This window comes from Pygocentrus nattereri, chromosome 18 (genome assembly GCF_015220715.1).
Source record: "Pygocentrus nattereri isolate fPygNat1 chromosome 18, fPygNat1.pri, whole genome shotgun sequence".
NCBI classification, from domain to species: Eukaryota; Metazoa; Chordata; class Actinopteri; order Characiformes; family Serrasalmidae; genus Pygocentrus; species Pygocentrus nattereri.
Window position 1 is genome coordinate 38,483,922 of NC_051228.1, and position 24,821 is coordinate 38,508,742.

Genomic DNA, 24,821 nt, shown 5'->3' on the forward strand with positions numbered 1-24,821 from the left:
CGGTATGACCAACAGGTCAAAACCAGCTCTAAACAAAGTGACCGCTGGGCCCTGATTGGTGCTCTGGCTTTGCGCTTCTTTCGTTTTGACATGTTACGTTTTTATACACACAGAAACCAAAAGGAACGACAGATTTCTCAAAATGTAGGAGGAAAAAGTCGGATATTAGACTCTGAAATGTAGTGGAGTGAAAGGAAAAAGTCGCCCAGAACGGAGAAACTTCAGTACAGATACACCAAAAATACTAAAGTACAGAAACTCATTACAGGATCACCCTGAATGTGGAAATTTAACTGCAGCCTTAATTTTGGAATATTAGAATTATTTATATTTGATTATAGTAATATTCATGTCAAAACAAGTCTATTTGCTTTTAAAACTCTGCATTATTCCAAAATGATTCAGTTGAGTCTTGAAATTTGGAATTTTGGGCTGATGCCGATATCCAGTCATATATGCATGTGCCAGTGCCAAAGCACGAACAACTACACTACATTTCCAAAAGTTTTCACTCACCCATCCAAATGACTGAGTTCAGGTGTTCCAGTCACTTCCATGGCCACAGGTGTATAAAGCCGAGCCCCTAGGCCTGCAGACTGCTTCTACAGACATTAGTGAAAGAATGGGTCGCTCTCAGGAGCTCAGTGAAGTCCAGTGTGGTACCGTGATCGGACGCCACCTGTGCAGCAAGTCCAGTCGTGAAATTTCCTCACTACTAAATATTCCACAGTCCACTGTCAGTGGGATTGTAACAAAGTGGAAGCGATTGGGAACGACAGCAACTCAGCCATGAAGTGGTCGGCCACGTAAAATGACAGAGCGGTCAGCGGATGCTGAGGGGCATAGTGCGCAGAGGTCACCGACTTTCTGCAGAGTCAATCACTACAGACCTCCAAACTTCATGTGGCCTTCAGATCAGCTCAAGAACAGCGTAGAGAGCTTCATGGAATGGGTTTCCATGGCCGAGCAGCTGCATCCAAGCCTTACATCACCAAGCGCAATGCAAAGCGTGGAATGCAGTGGAGTGAAGCGCCGCCACTGGACTCTAGAGCAGTGGAGACGAGTTCTCTGGAGTGACCAATCACGCTTCTCCATCTGGAAATCTGATGGACGAGTCTGGGTTTGGCGGTTGCCAGGAGACGGTACTTGTCTGACTGCATTGTGCTGAGTGTAAAGTTTGGTGGAGGGGGGATCATGGTGTGGGGGTGTTTTTCAGGAGTTGGGCTCGGCCCCTTAGTTCCAGTGAAAGGAACTCTTAAAGCTTCAGCCCCAAGAGATTCTGGACAATTTCATGCTTCCAACTTTGTGGGAACAGTTTGGGGACGGCCCCTTCCTGTTCCAACATGACTGCCCACCAGTGCACAAAGCAGGTCCATAAAGACGTGGATGAGGCAGTTTGGTGTGGAGGAACTTAACTGGCCTGCACAGAGGAGAAGAAGAAGCAGCTTAGTAGATGTGTGTGTAGAAGAAGAAGAAAACCTGCTGCACATTGAACTGACATCATAAGACTGGCAGTCTCACTAATACAGCCTGCTGCAAGGTTTCAGTGTTCAAGTTTAATACTAAACTCACTTTTGTACTATATAATTTCAGTACGCAGGTGTGTTGGCTTGCCTGTAGCAGGCATGTGGCATAATTTGTGTTTTGGCTGCTAAAAAACTTTGTAACTTACCAGATTCAGTGACATTGTAGGGAACAATGTAATGAAGTTGAAACATTTCTTGTTTGGAACTACCTTTTATGCTGCAGGACATGATGGATGGATGGATGGATGGATGGATGGATGGATGGATGGATAGACAGACAGTACACTATATACAGATATATGAAAAGAACGTAGAGATAGATAATAGAGTAAAATATACTACAACAATAAACAATAAGGGTAATGTGCAGTATAAAAATACTAAGTAATTGCATGAATATTATGCAGGTGACTGTGATGGTGCCTGTGCCTCCTGTGAATGACTGACTATGGACGTATAGTAACGATGAATTTTTAATTTTTCTCACAGAGAAATCTGCTTAGACTCCTAATATAGTTCCTAATATGGGCATGACACTGACTACAGAATGATGCACGACTTCAGAGTCTTCTGAATCTAAACATTGTGAAAACACAGGTTTGCATCCCTAGTATAGTTCATATGTTGTCCTCTAGATGGCAGCGTTACTGCGCTTAATGCATCATCTGGCCTGACTACACAGTGACTCTGTTAACAAAGTGTGTATTCTGGATCTAAAGCTGTAGTATATGGTATTCATCTGGGTAGGAAGAGCGAAAGACAGATCCTGTATCCATATCTGTAGGATTATTTTCCCAGCCGTTTCCATGCCCTGTGCCCGGTTAGAGTTCATTCATTCCTCTCTTTCAAAACTGCTCCTTTTTTCAGCTTCAATTACATAAGAACGGCTCCAGAGTGGCCTCATCACTAATAAACTGCCAGCTTGGAAACCGTCCTCATGTTATATTCACTTGGTTTTTTTGATGGCTCCCCAGCTGAGTGTGCCAACTCCATCCCTCATCCTCTTTTCCTACGCTCCGCTCTGAGTGACGGAGAACTTCTGAGCATGTGTGTTGCATAATGGAACTCGTTTTACATTCATTCGCGACATCAAAGCTCCTCTTTGTGTCTGTGGGAAAGCCATCTCCGGCGGGCCGAAACACTGCCTTGGCCTTTCAGACTTCCACGCTGCCCTCCCTCCTCCTTCCAAATACCTCTATTTCTCTGTAGCCTTCTCCTCTGTTTTCATGTATCCCTCTCTTTCTCTCCAGGAGCCCCGCTGAGCTGTGCTCTGAGGCTCAGCTGCTGTCCTCTTACATCAGGATGACAGCCTTTTGATGTTTTTAGCTGCTTTTCTGCAAGGCACTTCAGAAAACTCTGCCTCTCTAAGGCCGGTGCCACTTCGGACATGACTGACCCTCGTTTTACTGACTTTTTCCCTCCTGTCCTTCCTCTCTTCCTTCTTCCTTTTCTCTTTCAACTCAGCACGCTGCCAAACGTCTGTCTGCACCCTTAAAACTCATTTGGAGTTATGCTACTGATGAAGCATCTTTGGATCTGTGAAGAACCTTTACATTTATGTTTATTAACAAACAATTTTACCCTAATCTCATATTTCTATATGGTCACTTATCATGCACAATAATGTTTTTCCCTTGAAGCCACAGAAAACCTGTAGATTAAAAACACATTATACCCTTGTTCACCCAACCCAGTTTTGCCCACCCAACCCAGTTTTGCCCACCCAACCCAGTTTTGCCCACCCAGCCCAGTTTTGCCCACCCTTGCCCACCCTACCCAATTTTGCCCACCCTACCCAATTTTGCCAACCCTACCCAATTTTGCCCAAATTTGCCCACCCAACCCAGTTTTGCCACACAACCCAATTTTGCCCACCCTTGCCCACCCAACCCAGTTTTGCCCACCCTTGCCCACCCTTGCCCACCCAACCCAGTTTTGTCCACCCAACCCAGTTTTGCCCACCCTACCCAGTTTTGCCCACCCTACCCAGTTTTGCCCACCCTTGCCCACCCTTGCCCACCCAACCCAGTTTTGCCCACCCAACCCAGTTTTGCCCAGCCTTGCCCACCCAACCCAGTTTTGCCCAGCCTTGCCCACCCAACCCAGTTTTACCACCCTTGCCCACCCAACCCAGTTTTGCCCACCCTACCCAGTTTTGCCCACCCTTGCCCACCCAACCCAGTTTTGCCCAGCCTTGCCCACCCTACCCAGTTTTGCCCACCCTTGCCCACCCAACCCAGTTTTGCCCACCCTACCCAGTTTTGCCCACCCTTGCCCACCCAACCCAGTTTTGCCCAGCCTTGCCCACCCTACCCAGTTTTGCCCACCCTTGCCCACCCTACCCAGTTTTGCCCACCCTTGCCCACCCTACCCAGTTTTGCCCACCCTACCCAGTTTTGCCCACCCTTGCCCACCCTACCCAGTTTTGCCCACCCTTGCCCACCCTTGCCCACCCAACCCAGTTTTGCCCACCCAACCCAGTTTTGCCCAGCCTTGCCCACCCAACCCAGTTTTACCACCCTTGCCCACCCAACCCAATTTTGCCCACCCGTCCCAATTTTGTCCACCCGTCCCAATTTTACACACACTTGCCCACCCAACCACTGATCGCACAAAGTCCCCATCTAGTACCCAAGGTTTAGCTGGATTAGATGGTGCCTCACCCACATTGTGTGAATACCTGATAAGATCTTATGCTTAATCTGGACTTTTATCACTTACAATGCAAATTACAGTACCGAATTGAACCACCTCAAATAGTCAACATGAATCAAAAGTCATAACATTATCCTTCCATTTTGCAAAATTATTTCGATTTATGAGGTGTTTTGAATCTGAAAGAGGTAAATTATGATTTGAGATCGACTTTGAGAGTTTCCTCCAGAAAAGTATAAGGTTTTTGAATAATCTGTGTCTGTGAAATCCTTGGAAGTCTGAAATGGTAACTTTACAGGAAAAGCGTTCTTTACATTCATTACATGACTTTGGGGAATTCCTGCTGGTCCTGTCATCGTGAAATGTTCACACAATATAAAGGGAAGCTGGCGTTTCAAATGATGTGCAAAAAACTGGAAGTTTGGATGTGATAGTTAAGCAGTAGAACCCGAGATGGAGTGTGTTACCGTGAAATAACATCACAGCCGTGATGTTGCTACGTCAGAGTAACGAGCTCCGCCCACTCGCTGCTCAGCCGGCAGTTCGTTCTCCAGCTCCTTACACTAAATTCCCAAACTGTCGTCACCACTGAGCAGCTTTTCAGTTTTCATTGTGTTTTCTATTGCGGTCTATTCAGTTTTATGGCTCAGTCTGATTTGGTCCGACTCTGAAGATCAGACACGTCTGGCGAATGGTGTTGGGTTCATTTCTGGCTGATTCCAGGTTGTTCAGCTGTTCTTCTGTCACAGCTGCCGACTGAAAAGCTGCTCAGTGGTGACGACAGTTTGGGAATTTAGTGTCGTCTCGTCTTCAGAGTCGGACCAAATCGGCTGTCGGTCAGATGTGACCTTAACAGTGTCCGTTTTCTGTTTGTGGCAAAGTAAGAAGTAAAAACGTTCAAATGGTTTGACAGCTGTCAGAGTCGTTGCTTAGCAACAGCGTCTCAGTGGAGTGACGCAGTGTTCATGAAAAACCTGTGATGTTCTGGTGAAATAACAGCGCAGTTAGACGCCTCTCGACCAATCAGCTCGCGTGGCCGGAACTGGCTGTTGTATAATGAGGGAATATTTCATGGAAAAGCAGAAGTAGTGCTTCTTATTCTTTGAGATGTTGTGGGCTTTGTGAAGAAAAGCCTTTCAGGTATTGCACGGCTGCAAGTATCCAGGTCTCAGTGCAGCTCTCCAGTAACCTCACACCCACTCATTTGTCCCCTCGCTGCTATCGGCTCAGCCGTATCTACATCTAGCCAACGTGAGAGGTGTAATGGACACTGGCTTTTCATTGTGAGGATCAGGTAAACACAGGGCCACTTCCTCATTAGACTAAACGACTGCAGTTGGAGCTGTTCGAGCATCTCCCTCATGGTAAACTCATTTGAGTTGTGAGGAGGGGCTGGATAGATTATGAAACAGTAATAATTTCCTCATTGCCTGAAACGGCCTATCCTGTCCCCCTCATGGGACCTGGCCGGTTATGCAAGCCCGTTTCGATCGCACTCCGAGTGGGGTTTCGTTTGCCGTGCAGAACTTGTTTACCACTTGTTTCATTGTTTGTAATTAGTGAGCTGTAAAATGGAGTTCACACAGCGACGTCCCTGAAGGCGACCATGAGACTGGAACGAGAGAGAGTGCAGAGAGAGAGAGAGAGAGAGAGAGAGAGAGAGAGTGAGAGTGAAAAGAGAAGAGAGAGAGAGAGAGTAGAGAGAGAGAGAGTGAGAGTGGAAAGAGAGAGAGTGAGACTGAAAAGAGAAGAGAGTGGGAGAGAGAGAACGAGAGAGAGTGAGAGTGGAAAGAGAGAGAGGGAGAGAGAGGGGGGGGAGAGAGAGAGTGAGAGTGGAAAGAGAGAGAGAGAGAGTGAGAGGAGAAAGAGAGAGTGGGGGGGGAGGGAGAGAGAGAGAGAGAGACAGAGGGGGGGAGAGGGAGAGAGAGAGAGAGAGAGAGGGGGGGGGGGGGGAGAGAGAGGGGGTGAGGGAGAGGGAGAGAGAGAGGGGGGGGGCATCTCCATCACTAGACTAAACTTTCCTGTGTCAAAGGCGATCAGCAATAATGAAGAGAGATGCTGTGCTGTGAATCACCTTAAAAAGACATTAGAGCCGGACTCGTCTGAAGCCTTTTGACGGTCTGTTGCAGTCGAGATGTCCTCTCATTCCGGTTATTCCCCGCCTCATGCAGTGAGGGTGACGTCTCTATCTCTATAATGTCTGCTTTGATCATTAAGCCCTCTGTTTAAAACGTACCTTAAGGCCGATTCTAATGAGTCATTTAAATCAACTGTTCTGCTTCAACTTTACCATCCTGTGTAAAATTGACCATAGATAATGACAACTGCTGCTGTGACACTTCCACTTTAGTTATGCCTGAGGCTGTTACAGTTTTTCTAATTATTTATTTCAGTTCCAGGACTCTGTTTGATATTATAATGACGAGTGTGATGAAAATCTCTATGCCTTCACCGCACGAAGTTCGGAAACACCTACCTTGTAATTTCACTCCCCGTCTTGAGTGTTTTTTCACTGCGTAAGGTACGGAATCCTCTGGCAACAGAAAAGTGGAACCGTGTTTCTTCCTTTGACTGTCGGTTCTGTACTGAAAGGCCTCATTTTGTGTTTTTTGGTAACGTCAACGTCAATTTAACGAAGTGTCATCACCAAACACTAATAACTGGCAAATAAGTGCACCAGTGAACTAGAACGATGTGTCGTTTGCTGTGGTTAGAGTTCACTAAGTTGGCATTGAGTACTTATAAGATTACGCTACTCTATGCAACTCTATTTTATGCTCACAGAGTGCTTAGAGTAAAATTGTAATTGTAGATACTTTGTGAGTGTGTGCATGCAGAGGGTGTAGTACAGAGGTCTTTAATTCAAATTCAAGGTCCAGTTAGAGAAAATGTCCTCAAGCGAAGGTCCAGAACATCATAATCATGACTCAGTGCCGTTTACTGTTTACTGAAGTAGCCGAGTAGGAATATCAGCATCTTATAAATCTTCATTTACTGAACATCAGATCAAATAAAGTCCAGTTCGGTCAGATTTCAACAACATTTACTGAACATCAGATCAAATAAAGTCCAGTTCGGTCAGATTTCAACAACATTTACTGAACATCAGATCAAATAAAGTCCAGTTCGGTCAGATTTCAACAACATTTACTGAACATCAGATCAAATAAAATCCAGTTCGGTCAGATTTCAACATTTACTGAACATCAGATCAAATAAAGTCCAGTTCGGTCAGATTTCACCAACATTTACTGAACATCAGATCAAATAAAGTCCAGTTCGGTCAGATTTCAACAACATTTACTGAACATCAGATCAAATAAAGTCCAGTTCGGTCAGATTTCACCAACATTTACTGAACATCAGATCAAATAAAGTCCAGTTCGGTCAGATTTCAACAACATTTACTGAACATCAGATCAATTAAAGTCCGGTTCGGTCAGATTTCACCTACATTTACTGAACATCAGATCAAATAAAGTCCAGTTCGGTCAGATTTCACCAAAATTTACTGTCAGTTTCCTCTTTTTAGATCACGTCATGTGGAATAACTTCCCTCTGACTCACTTTCTTCTCTGACTGCTGTTTCTCTCCTCGACCCTCCCCTGTGTGGCGTCACTCACTCGAGTCTCAGAGCTCATCGTAATGCACAGATCTGATTGGCTGAGTAGCGTCACGTGTGATATTTACAATGCATGTGATTGGTCTGTGAGTCTACTGGGCAGCTAAATTGGTACTGTAATGACTAGAAATGATACACCAATTAAAATACGACCACCCTGTGTAAATGAATGCTCCATGGTCTATCAGTTACAGATCCAGGTCCGCATAGGACATCTCGACTCGGACCGCGGGCCGCCTGTTAGTGACCTAGTGACCAGGGTGGGAGGGAAAACAAAGTCGCTGCTTGGGTAGGGATTCCGTCAGTGGCTGGTCGCGAGTCTTAGAGGCTGGCATGTCAGGTCCTCCTCAACGTCTCCGGTGGCGGGTGGGGCCACCTCAACTTCTCCAGTGGCCGGCGGGGCCTCTGCAACCTCTCCGGCGCCAGTGAGGAGAGGGGAAAGGAAGCAAGCTCCAAGCCCTCTCGCAGTTGGGATGAGAGGGGAAAGAAGGGGTGCTCCGAACCTCCTCGGAGCGGGGACGGGAGGGGAAAGGAGGTGTGCTCTGAGCACTTCTTGGAGCAGAGATAGATGGAAGGGGAGAGAAGGGGAGCTCAGAGCAGGAAGGAGAGGGGGAAGAAAGGCTTCAGTCCTCCTTGGAGGCTCCTGACCATCTGACCAGAATCCACCTATTGCTTCTCAAGCTGCCTCCAGTGCTTTGCAGCATCCTGAAAGACAGCCTGCAGCTCCCACCAGCCAGCCAGGTGCAGGTGGACTGGGGTCTTGACGGCCTCTTCTTCTGTGGCGAAGACTCCCTCAGTGTGTTGGCATCCTCCTCCTGGGTTTCAGCACCAATGCTGCCCCGGGCTAGGGATTCAGTGTTGCAGCAGCCATGCTGTATTTTCACACCAAGTAAATGCACCCTCAAACAAACCAAAACCAAAGACACACTCCTCAGTGGCTTAAGATAGACTTTTCCGTCCTTGTTAAAGTAAGTTTTTCAGCTCTGTCCCGCTGCTCCGCCTCCTCGTCACCGCCCCCAGCTCACAGCTCGGCCGCCCAGGTCGATCGTGAGGTCTAATGAAGCGCCCTTGCTGCAGACCAGGGTTCGGGGCCTGGGCAGCAGAGCATGGCACTCGCTCCTTGGACTCGTGCCTCTCGTGGCCCGGCACCATTGTCTTCCTCCTCTTGCTGTCGCTCACATCACTCGGCGGAGGTCTGGCTTTGCACTCCATCGCCCACCTACTCGCGGCTCTTTCCCTGGGAAACTGCATGTTTAAATGTGCAGCTCAGACCCTTCTCTCTCTACTCAATTCATCACTGGTCAGTTCCTGACCACAGAATCACTGTTGACCAATTATTTGGATGGTGCAACATCTTCAATACAGCAGTGGCTTGGTAGTGTGCTAGTACAAGTGTATCAGTAGTATTGCGGGGGTTTTGCACCGGTCAGTGAGAATGGTCTACAACCTAAAAATATCCAGCCATGAGTGCAAGAGTGGCTGTATGGACAGAAACTGACCGTATATTCTTCAACATTACACCAGCGAAGATCTACAGGGTAGATGTTTTGGGTGAAGTGGTTGGTGAGTGTCGTTCAAATACATTGTAGTACTTTATTTATCCATCCATAGTACTTTAGAAAATGCTACCCTGCATACGTACTTGCTTATTTGAGTCATATTTTAATCTGATACCACAGTGGCACAAACTCGTGTGCTAGTTCGCTCTTCTCTCTCTGTCTCCTGCACGTTCGCTGTCTCCCCCAGAGGCAGTCGGCATGTGTGTTGCCCACAGCGTTTGTTTAAGGGGGTGTGAAGTGTGTGGGCGTCAGGCGAAGCCATGCACCACCCTGCAAAAGCTTTCATGTAGGTCTAATAAAGATTGTGCAGTATAGAGCACCAAAAATACCAGATTACTGTGGTTTATGTAAGGATAGTTGGCATAGCAGGATAGATAGATAGTTAGACAGACAGACAGACAGGCAGACAGACAGACAGATAGATACTTTATTGATCCTGAAGGAAATTTAGCAACCCAGTATCAGTCACACAACACAGGACAGTAATAATAATTAGAATGAAACTATATAAAAACAAGAATAAACACAAAAACACATCTACAGGCATAAATACAGATAGAAATATACAAAAATCTGCAGTAAGATCTATAACCTGACATGAGAAAGGCAGTGGAATAATATATAATATATATATAATAGCATATAATGACAGTACTGAATAAACATGTGCATATACCCTTACTGAAACAAAGTGTCCAGGTGTGCAAGATGTGCAATAGGGGCAACAGAAAGTGCAATATGTGCAGTAAGTTGTCCAGATGGGTAAAATAAACCTGAAAATGATTTGGCATGAGATTCAGATTCAGTCCTCATCTCTCCTCTTCTCCTGTGTTCAGTGGAGGAGGGATTTTTCACGGTTTTGGCGAGGCCCATTATTACTTAAATAATATTAATACTACTTATGCTGTAACCTTGTGGCAACAGTTTAGGCATGGCCCTTGACAAGACTGTGCTTCTGTGCACAAAGCAGCTCCATAAAGACATGGTTTGAGGAGTTTGGTGTGGAGGAACTCCAGTGGCCTGCACAGAGCCCTGACCTCAACCCCACTGAACACCTTTGGGATGAATTGAAATGTAGGCCCTCTCGTCCAACATTGATGCCTGAATGCTCTTTTGACTGAATGGGCACAAATGGGCACTCGTAGAAAGTCTTACCAGAAGAGTGGAGCTGTTGTAGCCACAAGGGAGGGGCCAACTCCATATTGGTTTTGGAGTAGGATGTCCAGCGAGCTCATATAGGTGTGATGATCAGGTGTCCGCATACTATTGGCCACATTATGTGTTCATTAAGCTTTATTTAAATCCAGTAGCGTTCACCCCTACTGGATGCACCATGGCAGGCAGCGTCCAAAAACCATTGAAACTACTGTTTTTAACGGAGTTACGCCCACTGGCACCGACACTCCATGTCGATGCACGCCAGTATTCCATGGCTCTAAGGACTGTTCAGTTTCTCAGTGCGTGACAACGTCCCCCGCAGCAATTTCCAATTAATACATCCAATTAAAGCAATATTGGGATCGTAGTAAGCCACAGTAGATCACATGTGGCTTGAAATTTGAAAGGCAGCCAGTCTTTTAGGTAAACAGACACGTTTATTCAGTGTAAAACTGGCTTTTATCTGCTTTGTCTGCTGGTATTCTAGCAGACAAAGCAGATAAAGTGATGCTTCTCGATGCTGCGCTACACGTTGCGGTGGCCTTTAGCCTGCCATCTGACTCTGGGTGTTGAAATATTGCAGCCAAAGGCTTCGTTGGCTCTTACGATTCTTCAGTACACTGATGTTCTGTTGTGAATTGTGTAATGGGTACTTGATGAAAATCGGATTCTTTGTCCCACCCTAGGTCACCTGCCTTCAGGACTTCTTTGGCGATGAGGACATATTCATCGCGTGCGGACCCGAGAAGTTCCGCTACCAGGACGACTTCCTTCTGGACGAGAGCGGTGAGGGGCATTTGCATGCTTTTTTTCCATCACCTCACTTCTGTGGCAGTAAATGTAAATAAAAGCACACCTGAGCGTTTTCCCTCCATTCTCTCTGGCTTCATTTCAAACAAAACAGAAGCCCGTCCTTCCACTTCAGGCATACTTAGAGCTCATCAGCGTGGGCTGTGTGTGGGATAAAGCCTCCCTCTACCCATGTCTGATCTCTTTGTCCCCCCTATCAGCCCGTTCCTGCCCTCCTCTGCACTCCACACCGTCACTTTCAACAGGAGAATGAAAGCCTTGTTCCAATTAGTTCCCAACTCCAAGCCATGTATTGTGCTCATGTGTAGGTCCATTAAGCCGGTCTTCATCTCTACCCACATGTGCTGGGTGAGACTTCTTTCTCTGATTGGTCTCTCCATCAGTTCCGGCTCCAGTGGCTCCACTGCCGCTCTGCTCCCCTCTGTTCCTCTTTGACAGGTCAGGAAATGAGCAGCTGCGTGTGGTCCTGGCACGCATCCCTCAGTGAACCCCACACAAGCTCTGTGTGTGTGTGTGTGTGTGTGTGTGTGTGTGTGTGTGTGTGTGTGTGTGTGTGCGCGAGAGTGCGAGTGCAGAGACAAAGCCAGGCTGCCGCTGCTGCTCCTCCCAGCTTAAATAATGGGAACACTCTGATGAGCAGCTGTCCCAGTTTGTGGAAGTGTGTATGGAGTTAGGGGCCTTTTGAAAAGCCAACTTTCACTGTTGCTCTATCTCAGCAAAGTCTGTTCGACATAAAGCTTGGAATATTTGTGTGAAAACTGCAGGAACCAACACCATAATTTCCCAAATGTTGGTTCGGCTTGCATCAGGTTCATAGTCTCCTCATGGTCTCCTACTTCTTGTGCAGGGTTTGCGCAGAAAACATATCTTGCCTAATGAAAACATCTTAAATCGAAAATCTGATCAATACGGAACATTCCACTGAATTAGCTCAAACTGCAGTCCCACAGTAAAAAAAATAAAATAAAATAAATAAATAAATAATAATAAAAAAAAATTATATATATATATATATATATATTTTTTTTTTTTTTTTTTTTTTTTTTTTAATCAATTAAGTATTCAGAGCTTATGCCCATATTAAGATATGCATCCTTCTCAGAATCTGTGTCTTTATCTTTAATCCTGATTGTATATGTGGCAAAAATCTCAAAGCATACAATGAGATCACCTGATATTATATGTTTCCTCAGGGCAACAAACTAATTTTCCTCACTGTATAATAAAGTTATATGTACTTAAAGACAACAATAGGGTTAACAATAAGTGGAGGAGTTTGAGTAAGTCAATAAAATGTATATATACTTGGTCATTCTGTCTCTCAGTGGACACATTTTTAACGTCCAGTGTCAGTATTTTTGTTACGAGAATTTGCAGAAATGTGTTTGCTGCCTAGAAGGTCTTGTGTTGCCACAGGGCAGGTCTCACCGCTTTAGAGAACACGGCTCTGTATCATTTCTCTTGTCACACGATGTTGCCTTGAGGCCGTCAGTTATTCCAAAAGCTCTCCGGCACACATTTCTGTATTGTTTTTTAATTTAATATTCGGGTTCGTAAAAAAAAAAATTAAGAATCATCTCAAGCAGGAAAAGTAAACTGAATATTTTTTTGATTTCTGTCATAATCTGTGCAGTAGAGGGTCAGATTGTGAGATATTTGATATATTTATGAATTGTTTATTCCTTCCGAGTGCTATCTATTACCTCTCGTTAGCATTACTATAGCCCAATTAATTACGCAATATCTATATAATAACAAGCAGCAGTGCAGTCGGCTAATGAGGTTTAGACAAATATGTTCTTGCTAGATTTGGCTCTGAATCTAAATACAGATGAGACGTTTTCCTGGATGCAGTTTGTGAGTGAGATCATTAGAAACATCACTTTATATGAGTCAGTGGACATATACACTATATTTCCAAAAGTCCTCACCCCCCATCAAAATCACCGAACTCAGGTGTTCCAGTCACTTCCACGCCCACAGGTGTATAAAGCCGAGCCCCTCGGCCTGCAGACTGCTTCTACAGACATTAGTGAAAGAATGGGTCGCTCTCAGGAGCTCAGTGAATTCCAGCGTGGTACCGTGATCGGACGCCACCTGTGCAACAAGTCCAGTCGTGAAATTTCCTCACTACTAAATATTCCACAGTCCACTGTCAGTGGGATTATAACAAAGAGGAAGCGATTGGGAACGACAGCAACTCAGCCACAAAGTGGTCGGCCACGTAAAATGACAGAGCGGTCAGCGGATGCTGAGGGGCATAGTGCACAGAGGTCACTGACTTTCTGCAGAGTCAATCACTACAGACCTCCAAACTTCATGTGGCCTTCAGATCAGCTCAAGAACAGCGTAGAGAGCTTCATGGAATGGGTTTCCATGGCCGAGCAGCTGCATCCAAACCTTACATCACCAAGCGCAGTGCAAAGCGCCGCCACTGGACTCTAGAGCAGTGGAGACGTGTTTTTTTTTTGGACAATTTCATGCTCCCAACTCTGTGGGAACAGTTTGGGGACGGCCCCTTCCTGTTCCAACATGACTGCACACCAGTGCACAAAGCAGGTCCATAAAGACACGGATGAGCCAGTTTGGTGTGGAAGAACTTGACTGGCCTGCACAGAGTCCTGACCTCAACCCCATAGAACACCTTTGGGATGAATTAGAGTGGAGACTGTGAGCCAGGCCTTCTCGTCCAACATCAGTGTCTGACCTCACAAATGTGCTTCTGGAAGAACGGTCAGAAATTCCCATAAACACTCCTAACCCTTGTGGAAAGCTTTCCCAGAAGAGTTGAAGCTGTTACAGCTGCAAAGGGTGGGCCGACATCATATTAAACCCTATGGATTAAGAATGGGACATCACTCAAGTTCTTCTGCGTGTAAAAAAACAGACGAGCGAATACCTTTGGCATCGTTTTGGCTACAGAGACATCATTTTGCTCCTAAACATCTTTTTTGTTTGAAATATCCTGCCGGCTAAAGCTCCACCACAGCCCCCAGTTCTCTTCAACACAGGTCAGGAAAGTGCCAAGTACCCATCTCTCCTGCACTTTCTTTCATCTCTCCAGCCGTTTGGCTACGCCTCTCTCCCTCTCCTGACTCTGATATCTGTCTCTTCATCCCAAAGGCCTTTTCAGGATGGTTACACATTTTTCTGAGCTTAACAGCTTCACAGTTGAGTAGCTGGACTCTCAGCCCTGTCTGTCTCTCTGCCCTCTCCACGCTCCAGTGGATGGAGGTCCAGCAGGATCACTGCTGTAGAGCTTTCAGAAGCAGCACGGATGTTCATTGTCCCATCCTCACCCCCAGTCCTCCACTACCCCACAGTCCTCTTCAGCTCAAACACAGTAAAACAGAAGAGTTTGCACTGCACCCTGCAGACTTAATCAAATCAGGAGAGTACATTGTGGCCACTCAACCATCTTATCTAGGCTTCCACTCTGACGCCTGCCACAACTCTGTTTCAGTCACTTTTAATAACTGTCAGATGTCATGGTGTGTTAGGAAAATAGAGGAAGTCAATCATAGGGGGAAACCTAATTAAAAAAGCATTAGCATGGGGCCACATGAACATCTAATGAGCTCTGACGATCAGAAACGCGCAGAACATATGAAGCATGCCGACGGCAAGACTGATGGAGCCAAACAGACAGCCTGCGAAGGCTATCATTTCCCTATAGGAATCCCATTTATTACTGGCCACCAGTGGTAGATGAAGTACACAAACCATGTCCTTGAGTTAGAGACCCCCCAAGGTAAAATATTCCTCCAGTAAAAGTAGAAGTTCCTCCCTTTAGACCTCCACTGGAGTAAAAGTACTAAAGTATTTCCCTTCAAATGTACTTAAGTATAAAGTAAAAGTACTAAAAGAGTAATTCTGGCTCTGATGTCCTGTTATCATTTTTATAACCAGACTGGCTTCATGAACTCATTTCAGGTGAAAGTCCTCCAGCGTCTCTCTTGGTAAACCAGTCTTTTAATAGAACGTCATTAATTAGTGACGCTGACGTCTATTAAAATGATCAGAAGCACAAAACACTGAAGGTAAACAGTTTCCATCAGGGAGAACCGAGTGGCTCTGAAATCACTTTTTACACACAAGCAAAGTTTCAGTTTCAGATTTATTTACAACTTAGTTCCAAGTTTAAGTTGAATAAAAACTGGCTTTAAACTCAGGATCACAGATGAGCTCCTTTACTATGTTGATCTGTAGGCGTCTGTTCATAAACATAAACCAGCCCAAACTCATTTACTATAAAATGAAATGGTGTTTGTAGAAATTCAGAAAAAAGCCGCGTCAGTCTCGACTGCATATGTGGACATATTTCTATATTGAGCTCTATTTACACAAAGTTAGGTTAGTTCATCATTTATGTTGAACAGACTCTCCCAAAGTTTTACGCTGCTGCGCTGACGTTGAACCGCGTGCTGCACTGGGTCGGTATGACCAACAGGTCAAAACCAGCTCTAAACAAAGTGACCGCTGGGCCCTGATTGGTGCTCTGGCTTTGCGCTTCTTTCGTTTTGACATGTTACGTTTTTATACACACAGAAACCAAAAGGAACGACAGATTTCTCAAAATGTAGGAGGAAAAAGTCGGATATTAGACTCTGAAATGTAGTGGAGTGAAAGGAAAAAGTCCAGAACGGAGAAACTTCAGTACAGATACACCAAAAATACTAAAGTACAGAAACCAATTACATTTACTCAGATACTCAGTTACTGTCCAGCACTGCTGACCACACAACAACCGCTTATAGCATGCTGGCACTCGTGTATTATTATATTGCCTCTGAAGTTATAAAATAATTTTCATTTAAGAAGCAAAGCACTTCACCCCAGTGACGTGGGGTTTGGATAGGAGGATATACTGTGCATCCGTCCACACGATGACAGCATTTCCCCTTATACTTTAAACCTAAAGGGTCCACAGTACTTTGCGTAAATCAGAGACCACCCTTTGTTTATTTCACTTACAGTCTAAAGGGCCATTTAATTACAAGTTGTTGCTTTTTCAGCATCAGGGAAAAATGAAACCATATATTTAACAGAAATGCACTCAGACGCCTCAACAGCTAAATACACTGTATGGCCAGTGTTATCAAACCTATATGAGCTTGTTAGACATCCCATCCTACACCCCACTCCGCTGAGAAGGCTTTCCACAAAGTTTTGGAGAGTGTCTCTGGGAATTTGTGGCCATTCAGTCAAAAGCACATTGGTGAGGACAAGAGGCCTGGCTTGCAGTCGACATTCCAATTCATCCCAATGGTGTTCAGTGGGGTTGAGTTCAGGGCCCTGCAGGCCACTGGAGTTCCTCCACACCAAATTTGTCAAAAATTCTTCATGGAGCTGCTTTGTGCACAAGGACATGGTCATTCTGCTTGCAAATTTAAGTAATTATCTAAAATGTCTTTGCATTAACATCACCCTTTCAGTGGAACTAACCCTGAAAAACAGCCCCAGCCCATCATCCCTCCTCCACTAAACTTTACTGTTGGCACTGTGGATTCTAGTAGGTAGTGTCTCATGGCATCCACCAAACCCAAAATAGTCCATCAGACTTCATCAGATAGCGACGCATGATTCATCAAGTGCTTCCATTTCATAATAATAACACTTACAGTTGTCCGGGGCAGACCTAGCAGGGCAGAACTGATTTGCGGTAGAGGTGGCATCCTATGATGTCACTGAGCTTTTCAGGTCAACCCATTCTACTGCCAGTGTTTGTCTGTGGACATATTCTTGGCTATTTGTTTGATATTATGTACCTGTTAGCAATCACTGTGGCTGAAACTCAATGATTAGGAGAAGTGTCCACATACTTTTGGCCATATAATGTACCTCCACACTAGTGATCCACAACGTAACCTGCAGGGTTGAGGAATGAGGCCAGGAGTCTTTGAGATGTGATCAATGCCTCGCATGTAAAGATGCATTAGGCCTCTCAAAGTAGCCTGTCAGCAGGGGGTTAAAACTGTCTGCAGCTACTTCTGGGAGATCCGGAGTGACTCCGTGCCCTTCAGGCTTTCTCTCCTAATTGACTGTGACATTTGCTGTCTTACACGGTGTCAGAAACTTAATGCGCTCTCATCTGAATTCATTACGTCCCCAAAGTGATTGCTGCGAAAAGCCAAATGGGAAAAACAAATCAGATGCAATAAACAAAACAAGAAAAAGTCAGAAAAGTATGATATTTGAATACATTATGAGCAATAACAGGAGATACGGTGTGGTGCAGACCCAGCCTTCACCTTCAGACCCTGCAAGATTAAGAGTCTTATTTGAAGCGAATGCTCTTCTGTGGTAGGGATGCGATCAGACTCTGTCGGGTCCAAAGTAAATCTCTTTCTACAAGGAGCTGTTTTTCATCAAACGCGGGATTAGATGAGTCCCCCGGCTGACGATTACGTCTGTGCGCTGCAGTCTCACAGTATATTTCTATACACTTCCAGGGGATTGGAAAAATTCAACCAAACTCCTTGGGTCAGGCCAATGTGTGAGCATTAGCAGAGATGATAATACAGTAGCCACCATTGATAAAGGGGAGAAAATTTAGGTAAAAAGAACCTGATGCTGCACTGAAAGTACAGGAGAAATCTACCTTTACAAACCCCAATGAAAAAAAAAAATCTTAAATAACACATCAGTCACCGTTGTTGATGCCCTGCATTTAGTGCTTTGTGCAAACTCTCTTTGTTGGGATAATGGCACTGAGAGCTCAGTGTACTAATCTTTTTTTGTGCCAGTTTCTGGCACAGAACAGACACTTTGTGCCTGCCTGTTGTGTATCAACTGGTGTACTTGTATAAATGTGCAGTTTAAGGCTCATGTGCATGGACAAATGCAAAAATTCTATCCCTCATGCATATGCATTTGACAGTGGGCCACACAAAGCATGGGTGGAGATACTGTACATATAGCTGTTGTCTGAACAAAACCTCGTATCTCCAAAATGGTAACTTTATAGGAGAAGGTTGGTCAGTGTAGTGGATAACATCTGTCTTCTATGCTGTAGACTGGGGTTCAGTGCCCCGCCTGGGTAAACACCCTACACTGTACCAAGAGTCCTTGGGCAAGACTCCTATCACCACCTTCACCTACCTGTGTAAAATGATCAAACTGTAAGTCGCTCTGGATAAGAGCGTCTGCCAAATGTCATAAATGTGCTAAAAAGAAGGAACAACGCATTTTACTTTTAATGTAAGTCAATGGAACCAGAATTTTTACCAGGTAATTTTGGGTCATTTAATGTTTTCCGTTCATCACGGAATTTGCAAACAATGTAAAGGGCAACAGGTACTTTCTAATTATGTCAAAAACTGAAAAACAAAAGGAAAAGATTTTGTTCCAACTACAGTAAAATTTATAGATGTTTAGTTTCAGCAGCTAGCAAACCTTCCTGGATCCGGCCCTTGATATGACGGAAGGGCTTTTGTGGTCTGAGGATCTTCAGAGCGAAGCCGTCTGGAGCGATATGCTCCTGGTAGGGTCTCTCAAGGCGAACAGGTCTGGAATGAAGACCTATGAGGAATGAATCCTCCATGACAAAGGCACGCAGAAAACCGTGTGCCCTGCCAGGGAGAGGGTACCTCTGGAATCAGGCTTGGGGTAGTGTTCCTTGGTGAGCTCCTAGTGGCCGGGCAGCCCACATAACCTGGCCGGGCTCAGCCCGAAAAAGGCAACATTGGGGGACCATATGGGCACACCGCCCACAAGGTCCAGCATGGGGGACCGGTGCAGTGCCGTATAGGTAGTGGGAGATGGCGAGGATGCCCTGGACAGCATGGACCCCTGCGGCAGAAATTGGCTCTTGGTACGCTGAATGTAAACTCACTGGGAGGGAAAGAGCTGGAAAATTTCACCTATACACACTAGTGAACACACACACTAGAGGGCAGTGAGCACGCTTGCCCGGAGCAGTGGGCAGCCCTATCCACAGCGCCCGGTCAGCAGTTGGGGGTCAGGTGCCTTGATCAAGTGTCTACTATTAGCTCAGGGGATCAAACTGGCGACCTTCTGGTCACAAGACTGGTTCCTTACAGCCCACGACTGCCCCCAAGCCGCAAGCAACACACTGTTCAAACTCTTGGGACCAGATATACTGTATGTGTGTGTGTGAGAAGATGAGGTGAAGGGGCTGCATGCCGTCTGTGTTATTGTTTCACCTTGTTTTACACCCATGTAGAATGTTTTCATCACTTAACTGTCACTTTCTGTTTTGTCTCAAGCTTTTTATTGGCTCCATAATTTTGCTGCAACTTTTAAACCCTTTGCTTCACAAGCTCACGGGTATAGGCATTAGTCTCCACCTGGGCTCATAAATGCATCTACATGAGGTTATTGTTTCTATTTTCTGATTATTACAACACTCAACATTATAAAAATACAATATTTGAAGCAAAAGTTCATTGCTTATAATGTTCTGATGCTCCAGCCATCAGCTAATGATTATAGCGCACTAGCAACAAGCTGGCATGCTGGTCACAATACAATAATAAACTATAATATTTACGGCATTTGGCACTCTTATCCAGAGTGACTTAAGAGTGTGATCATTTTACACAGGTAGGTGAAGGTGGTGTTGGGAGTCTTGCCCAAGCACTCTTATTGGTATAGTGTAGGGTGGTTACCCAGGCGGGGCATTGAACCCCAGTCTACAGTGTAGAAGGCAGAGGTGTTACCCACTACACTATCCAACCATCACATGGTTGCTGCTTTACAGTTCAGTATGTGGTATTGTTACATCTTTAGAGAATGTTTTTCATAAGGATTCGTGAGCAAGTCCAAGCCAATAAACAGTAAACAGTCACTTTTTCACACCCTTTATTGCTTATGTTGGCCAGGAGTGCCAGTAAGCAATTAAAGTGATTAAAAGGCTGCTGTTATGTCATCTAAATGAGATGTGACTACATTTTAAAGATGTAAATCTGTTGTGGAAAAACATTATTTGCCAGATTATCTGTTAATTGCGTGTTCTTGCTCTTCTTGTGTAACAGAATGCAGGCTGATGAAATCGTCCTCCTATGGGAAAAGTCTTTTGAGCAGAGCATCTCCCAGGAGTGTGACGCTGACCAGGCACAGCAAGTCCCCCACTGGGTCAGGTAGGATATGAGCATCTGTATGTGTGCGTTTCAGTAGTAATTACATCACATGTATTACGCCAAATTGCTTTTTCACCCACTCACACTTGATTGAAATATAATCAAATGAATGAGTTACATAACCTGGTGATTTAATAACAAAAGATATTTGCCCTTAACTGACCAGCCTGAACTCTATTTGGAAATTATGTCACAAACCTTTATACTGTACTGTGCAAAAGTCAGAGACCACGCCTTCATTTGCTTAATTTCCAGTAAAAATAAAACAGCTATTCGCTTATTCATTTGTCAGGATTAGATAATCCACTTAATTAAAGGAGAAGTCAAAGGAAAAAAAACAGGAATTTGCAAAACTAGAGTTTAAAACATTATGAATGTGGAGACATCTGTGCAAGACCTGCTAGACCACCAAAGCTGCCAGTACGTCGGTTTTTCATCTTGGGAGAGAATTAAGCTCCACTTTTGCTGCAGATCTGAAAACATCTAAAGGTGTTTCTGTCCATCGTTCCACTGTGAGAAGATGACTCAGCGCTGTGGGTCTGAAAGGACGTGTAGCTGTTAAGAAGACATTATAGAGAAGAGGAAATGGGCTCTCAGAAAAATGGACTGGCCACCCCGGAGTCCAGACCTCAGCATCACTGAATGGGTTTGGGATTACTTGGATTGTGAGAAGCAGAAAATCCCAATCGACTTTTAGGACTGAACTTTGGAGCCTCCTGGTAATATGTTTAGTCGTTGAGGCTTCTTTTTTTTTGTTTTTTGTTTTTCTGTTAAATATGTTTTCTGCTTGCTGAAAAATGACAGAGACACACTGAACAAGAGAAATAAACCCACAAATGTAAGAATTTTCTGCAATAATCACTGTTTTATCTTAGTTTAATGTCGTTTCAGTGTATTATGGTCCTTTTCTTCATAACAAGCTTAAAAACATTGCTTACAGCATGCTGATATCTCGGCAGCTAACTACCTAACTTTCCTGTTCCACCTTAAATAGTCCAGCAGTTCTGACACCTGAAGCGCCAGAAAGTAACTGCTGCTCCATTTAAGGTGGAACGGGAAAATTCTCAAGAACCTGGAGAATCTCTGACTTCAGCTTCATATCACTGAAGAATTAGGGGGGGTGATAATAAATAACTGCCCCCCTCTTTGAAGGCGTATGATCCCTAAATGTAACTAAAGCCCAGCAGTGAGGAGCTGAACTTTCCCCTCCTCTGCTGTCCCTGCAGACGGGCAGGGTCGCCTACAGAGCGGCGCTAGTAGCTGTTAATGAAGTGATGCTCTTTTATTAGAGGGTCTCATTTCAGAGGAAGATCTCAACCACTGCCCTGTAGCTCAGTTCAGAGGGGCAACACTCAAAAACAAGGGGTAGGGGTAAGAAGAAGAAATGGGACTGGGCTTTAATGGCCATTTTGACACAAAAGTAGATGAATCAAGTAGAGTCTCTGACTTTTCACAGACCTCTGTGTCCACCAGCATGTAGACACCTGTGTGTCCAGTGCTTCCTGTGAAATCAAGAGTAATTAAAAAGGAGCTTGTCACCTTTTTCTGCAGTAAAGTGAAGGCTTTACACTAGATGTGAGGATTTAATTGTGTTCAGCCACAAGAGCATTAGAGAGATCAGGTACCGATGTTGGATGATTGGTTCTGGATCACAAACAGCACTCCAACCCACCTCAAAGCTATTAAATGGAGCTCCATCATTCAGAGAGCGCAGTTCCACTGCTCCACAGCCCAGTGCTGGGGGGCTTTATTCCCCTCCAGCCAACAACTGCCGTTGGACATGGTGACCTTAAGCTCATGCAGCTGCTCCAGAGCATTGCATTGTATTAGCACTGCTTTTCTATGGAGATTATACAGGGTGATTCACTCGAAAGAGGCCTCGAATATTCTGTAATAACTCTCTCTAGGATGAAGCAGTCTGAACCGAACAACATGCAATGAGATCCTCAGTATGTGGAGCTTTGAACAAGCCGGGATGCCCCTGCGTCGGAGTGATGCATTAGGCACCGGTCAGCAGTTGTGACGTTTAACCTGGTGCACCTGGTTCCAGGTGCAGACCCCCATACCCCTTCATGTGTCTGGCAGAAAACAGAGATCACTTCCAGCATTGCAAGTAATGCAATCAATTATACATACGTCGAGGTATGTAGCATATTTTTTTTGGTTCAGATTGCGTCGTCCTAACCGGAGTTACAGCAGAATATTCGGGGCCTCTTTCAAGTGAATCTCCCTTTAAAAGCTGTGCATATGCAACTGAACACCTGTGGCAGCAATGTGTGCATCTTAATGCAGCTGATTTCACTAATTAGAAGGAACCTGGATACTTTTGCACTGATTTCAGAAGCCAGCCAGGGGTGAGATATGTATGTAGTCCAAGCTTGAATGTTGCAGCGGAGAGTTTTTAGCATTGAAGGAGTGTCGTTGGCTCATTTACTCTCTCTGTTTCTTTCTCACACACACACACCAGCCAAACCAAAAGCCTTCGTTAAAATATTAATACAAAACAAACGTCTGGTTTGTCACAGATTTTTCACGAACACTGCATCACTCCACTGAGACGCCGTTGCTTAGCAACGACTCCGACAGCTGTAGGAGACGCTCGAGCCATCTGAACGTTTTTACTTCTTACTTTGTCACAAACAGAAAACGGACACTGTTAAGATCACATCTGACCGACAGCCGATTTGGTCCGACTCTGAAGACGAGACGACGCTAAATTCCCAAACTGTCGTCACCACTGAGCAGCTTTTCAGTCGGCAGCTGTGACAGAAGAACAGCTGAACAACCTGGAATCAGCCAGAAATGAACCCAACACCATTCGCCAGACGTGTCTGATCTTCAGAGTCGGACCAAATCAGACTGAGCCGTAATTAGTTATTAGTTTATTAGTTTTTATTCCAATTTTGTTCAGTATGGAGAGATATTTGTTCCAAGTGCGGTCACTGCAGAGGTAAAGTGCCAAATGCAGTGCACACAGGACACTACTGTCCATCTTATTTATACTTTCAAATGTGACTTTGGTTGAAGTTGCACATCTGTAGGATTATTGTGAGCGTTTTGATATTTACAGAGTTTCCAGCAACAACCTGGCTGCAGAAACCAGAAAGAAAAGATGAAGGTAGAGTGCAGTTTTGTGTTTCTGTGTGATTATTGTTATTATTATCAAATAATAATGATAGTAATAATAATAATAATAATAATAATAATAATAATAATAATAAACATTTTACTGGTTATATGAATTTCTTTTTAAAATCATCTTTCAGTTTTTGCCCTAATCTGAAAACGTCTCTTGCGTGTGTAAATTTCATGATGAATGGACTAAATGAAACTCAAAAAGACTTGGAAAGACGTCTGGTTCCATTGACTTACGTTACAAGTAAAGTAGGTTTTTTCCTTTTCCTGTAAAGTTTTGGAGATACGAGGTTTTCTTCTGACAACAGCGAAATATGAGTATAACTGATTGAATAGAGTGTTTGTCACTGTCATTATTTAACAGAGCATTAAAAAAATCCTGATATGAGCAAAGTGCCCCCATAAAATTCCCTTTAGGATCACCTCTCAGCCTCTGCCCTCTCCAAAGTTACACCACTGAGGAAATGGGGTTGGTGTCCGTTTGCAGACCTCGACTGAATTTGGGCTGTGAATATAATAGAATGTAATATGTTAGTGTGTTATAACACCACCTGGGACCTCCAGAATGGACTTCAGCCCATTTTTTGCAAATCCTGGTGAAGTCCTGTCTGCTGACTGCGAGGATCTCCCGGGCCCTAAAAAGCCACTCAGCCTTAATCCTCAGCTTGAGTGTTTATTTCTTCTTATGCTCCATCATGAAACGAAACACAGTAATGCCAAGTGTGCACACCACTTCACAGCTTTCCACTGTAGGGACCGCATTTCGATTTCCTCTCCAGGGGCTTCGGAATATTGTGAGAATATGAATCGTGAACCGAGTATCGTGAATCAAATGGAAAGTGCATCGTCACAGCCTTAAAGAGCAGTATACTCACCTTTACTTTCCCAGCACTGTCGCTCAATTTAAGAAAGTTTAAGGCTACAGTCCGCCCTGCATTCCCGCACGTATGTTTATTAAGAGATGATAGCGTTAACGACTTATTAACGAATAAAGATGCACCTCAGCATGTATGTATGCAGGGCACGTCTGAGCGGGATTGCATCAGGTTATGACTCCCTTATTCATGAGGGGCATCTGATGATGGAGAACAGCAGAAGATGAAAAGAGATGAAGGTGTGGGGGAGGAAGAAAAGGAGGAGGGTGATGCAGAGAGAGAGAGAGAGAGAGAAGGAGGGGGAGAGAGAAAGAGGTAGAAAGGCTGGGAAAGCATGGGGAAGATGGAGAAAGTGTAAAGGGGGAGGATAGTGAGTCAGA

General features: G+C 44.7%; 1 protein-coding gene across 4 annotated transcripts in view; it reads left to right on the plus strand.

Moving 5' to 3' along the window:
- dclk1a (doublecortin-like kinase 1a) overlaps nt 1–24,821 on the plus strand; it is a 100,505-nt gene that overhangs the window by 35,294 nt on the left and 40,390 nt on the right. For 2 of the 4 annotated variants that reach the window (XM_037547348.1, XM_017717122.2), the window contains exons 4-6: nt 11,207–11,306; nt 20,327–20,431; nt 23,502–23,549. In XM_037547348.1, the coding sequence (XP_037403245.1) occupies nt 11,207–11,306; nt 20,327–20,431; nt 23,502–23,549 (253 nt within the window). The remainder of the gene's footprint in view (nt 1–11,206; nt 11,307–20,326; nt 20,432–23,501; nt 23,550–24,821) is intronic. The other 2 variants (XM_037547350.1, XM_037547346.1) reach the window with 1 other exon arrangement.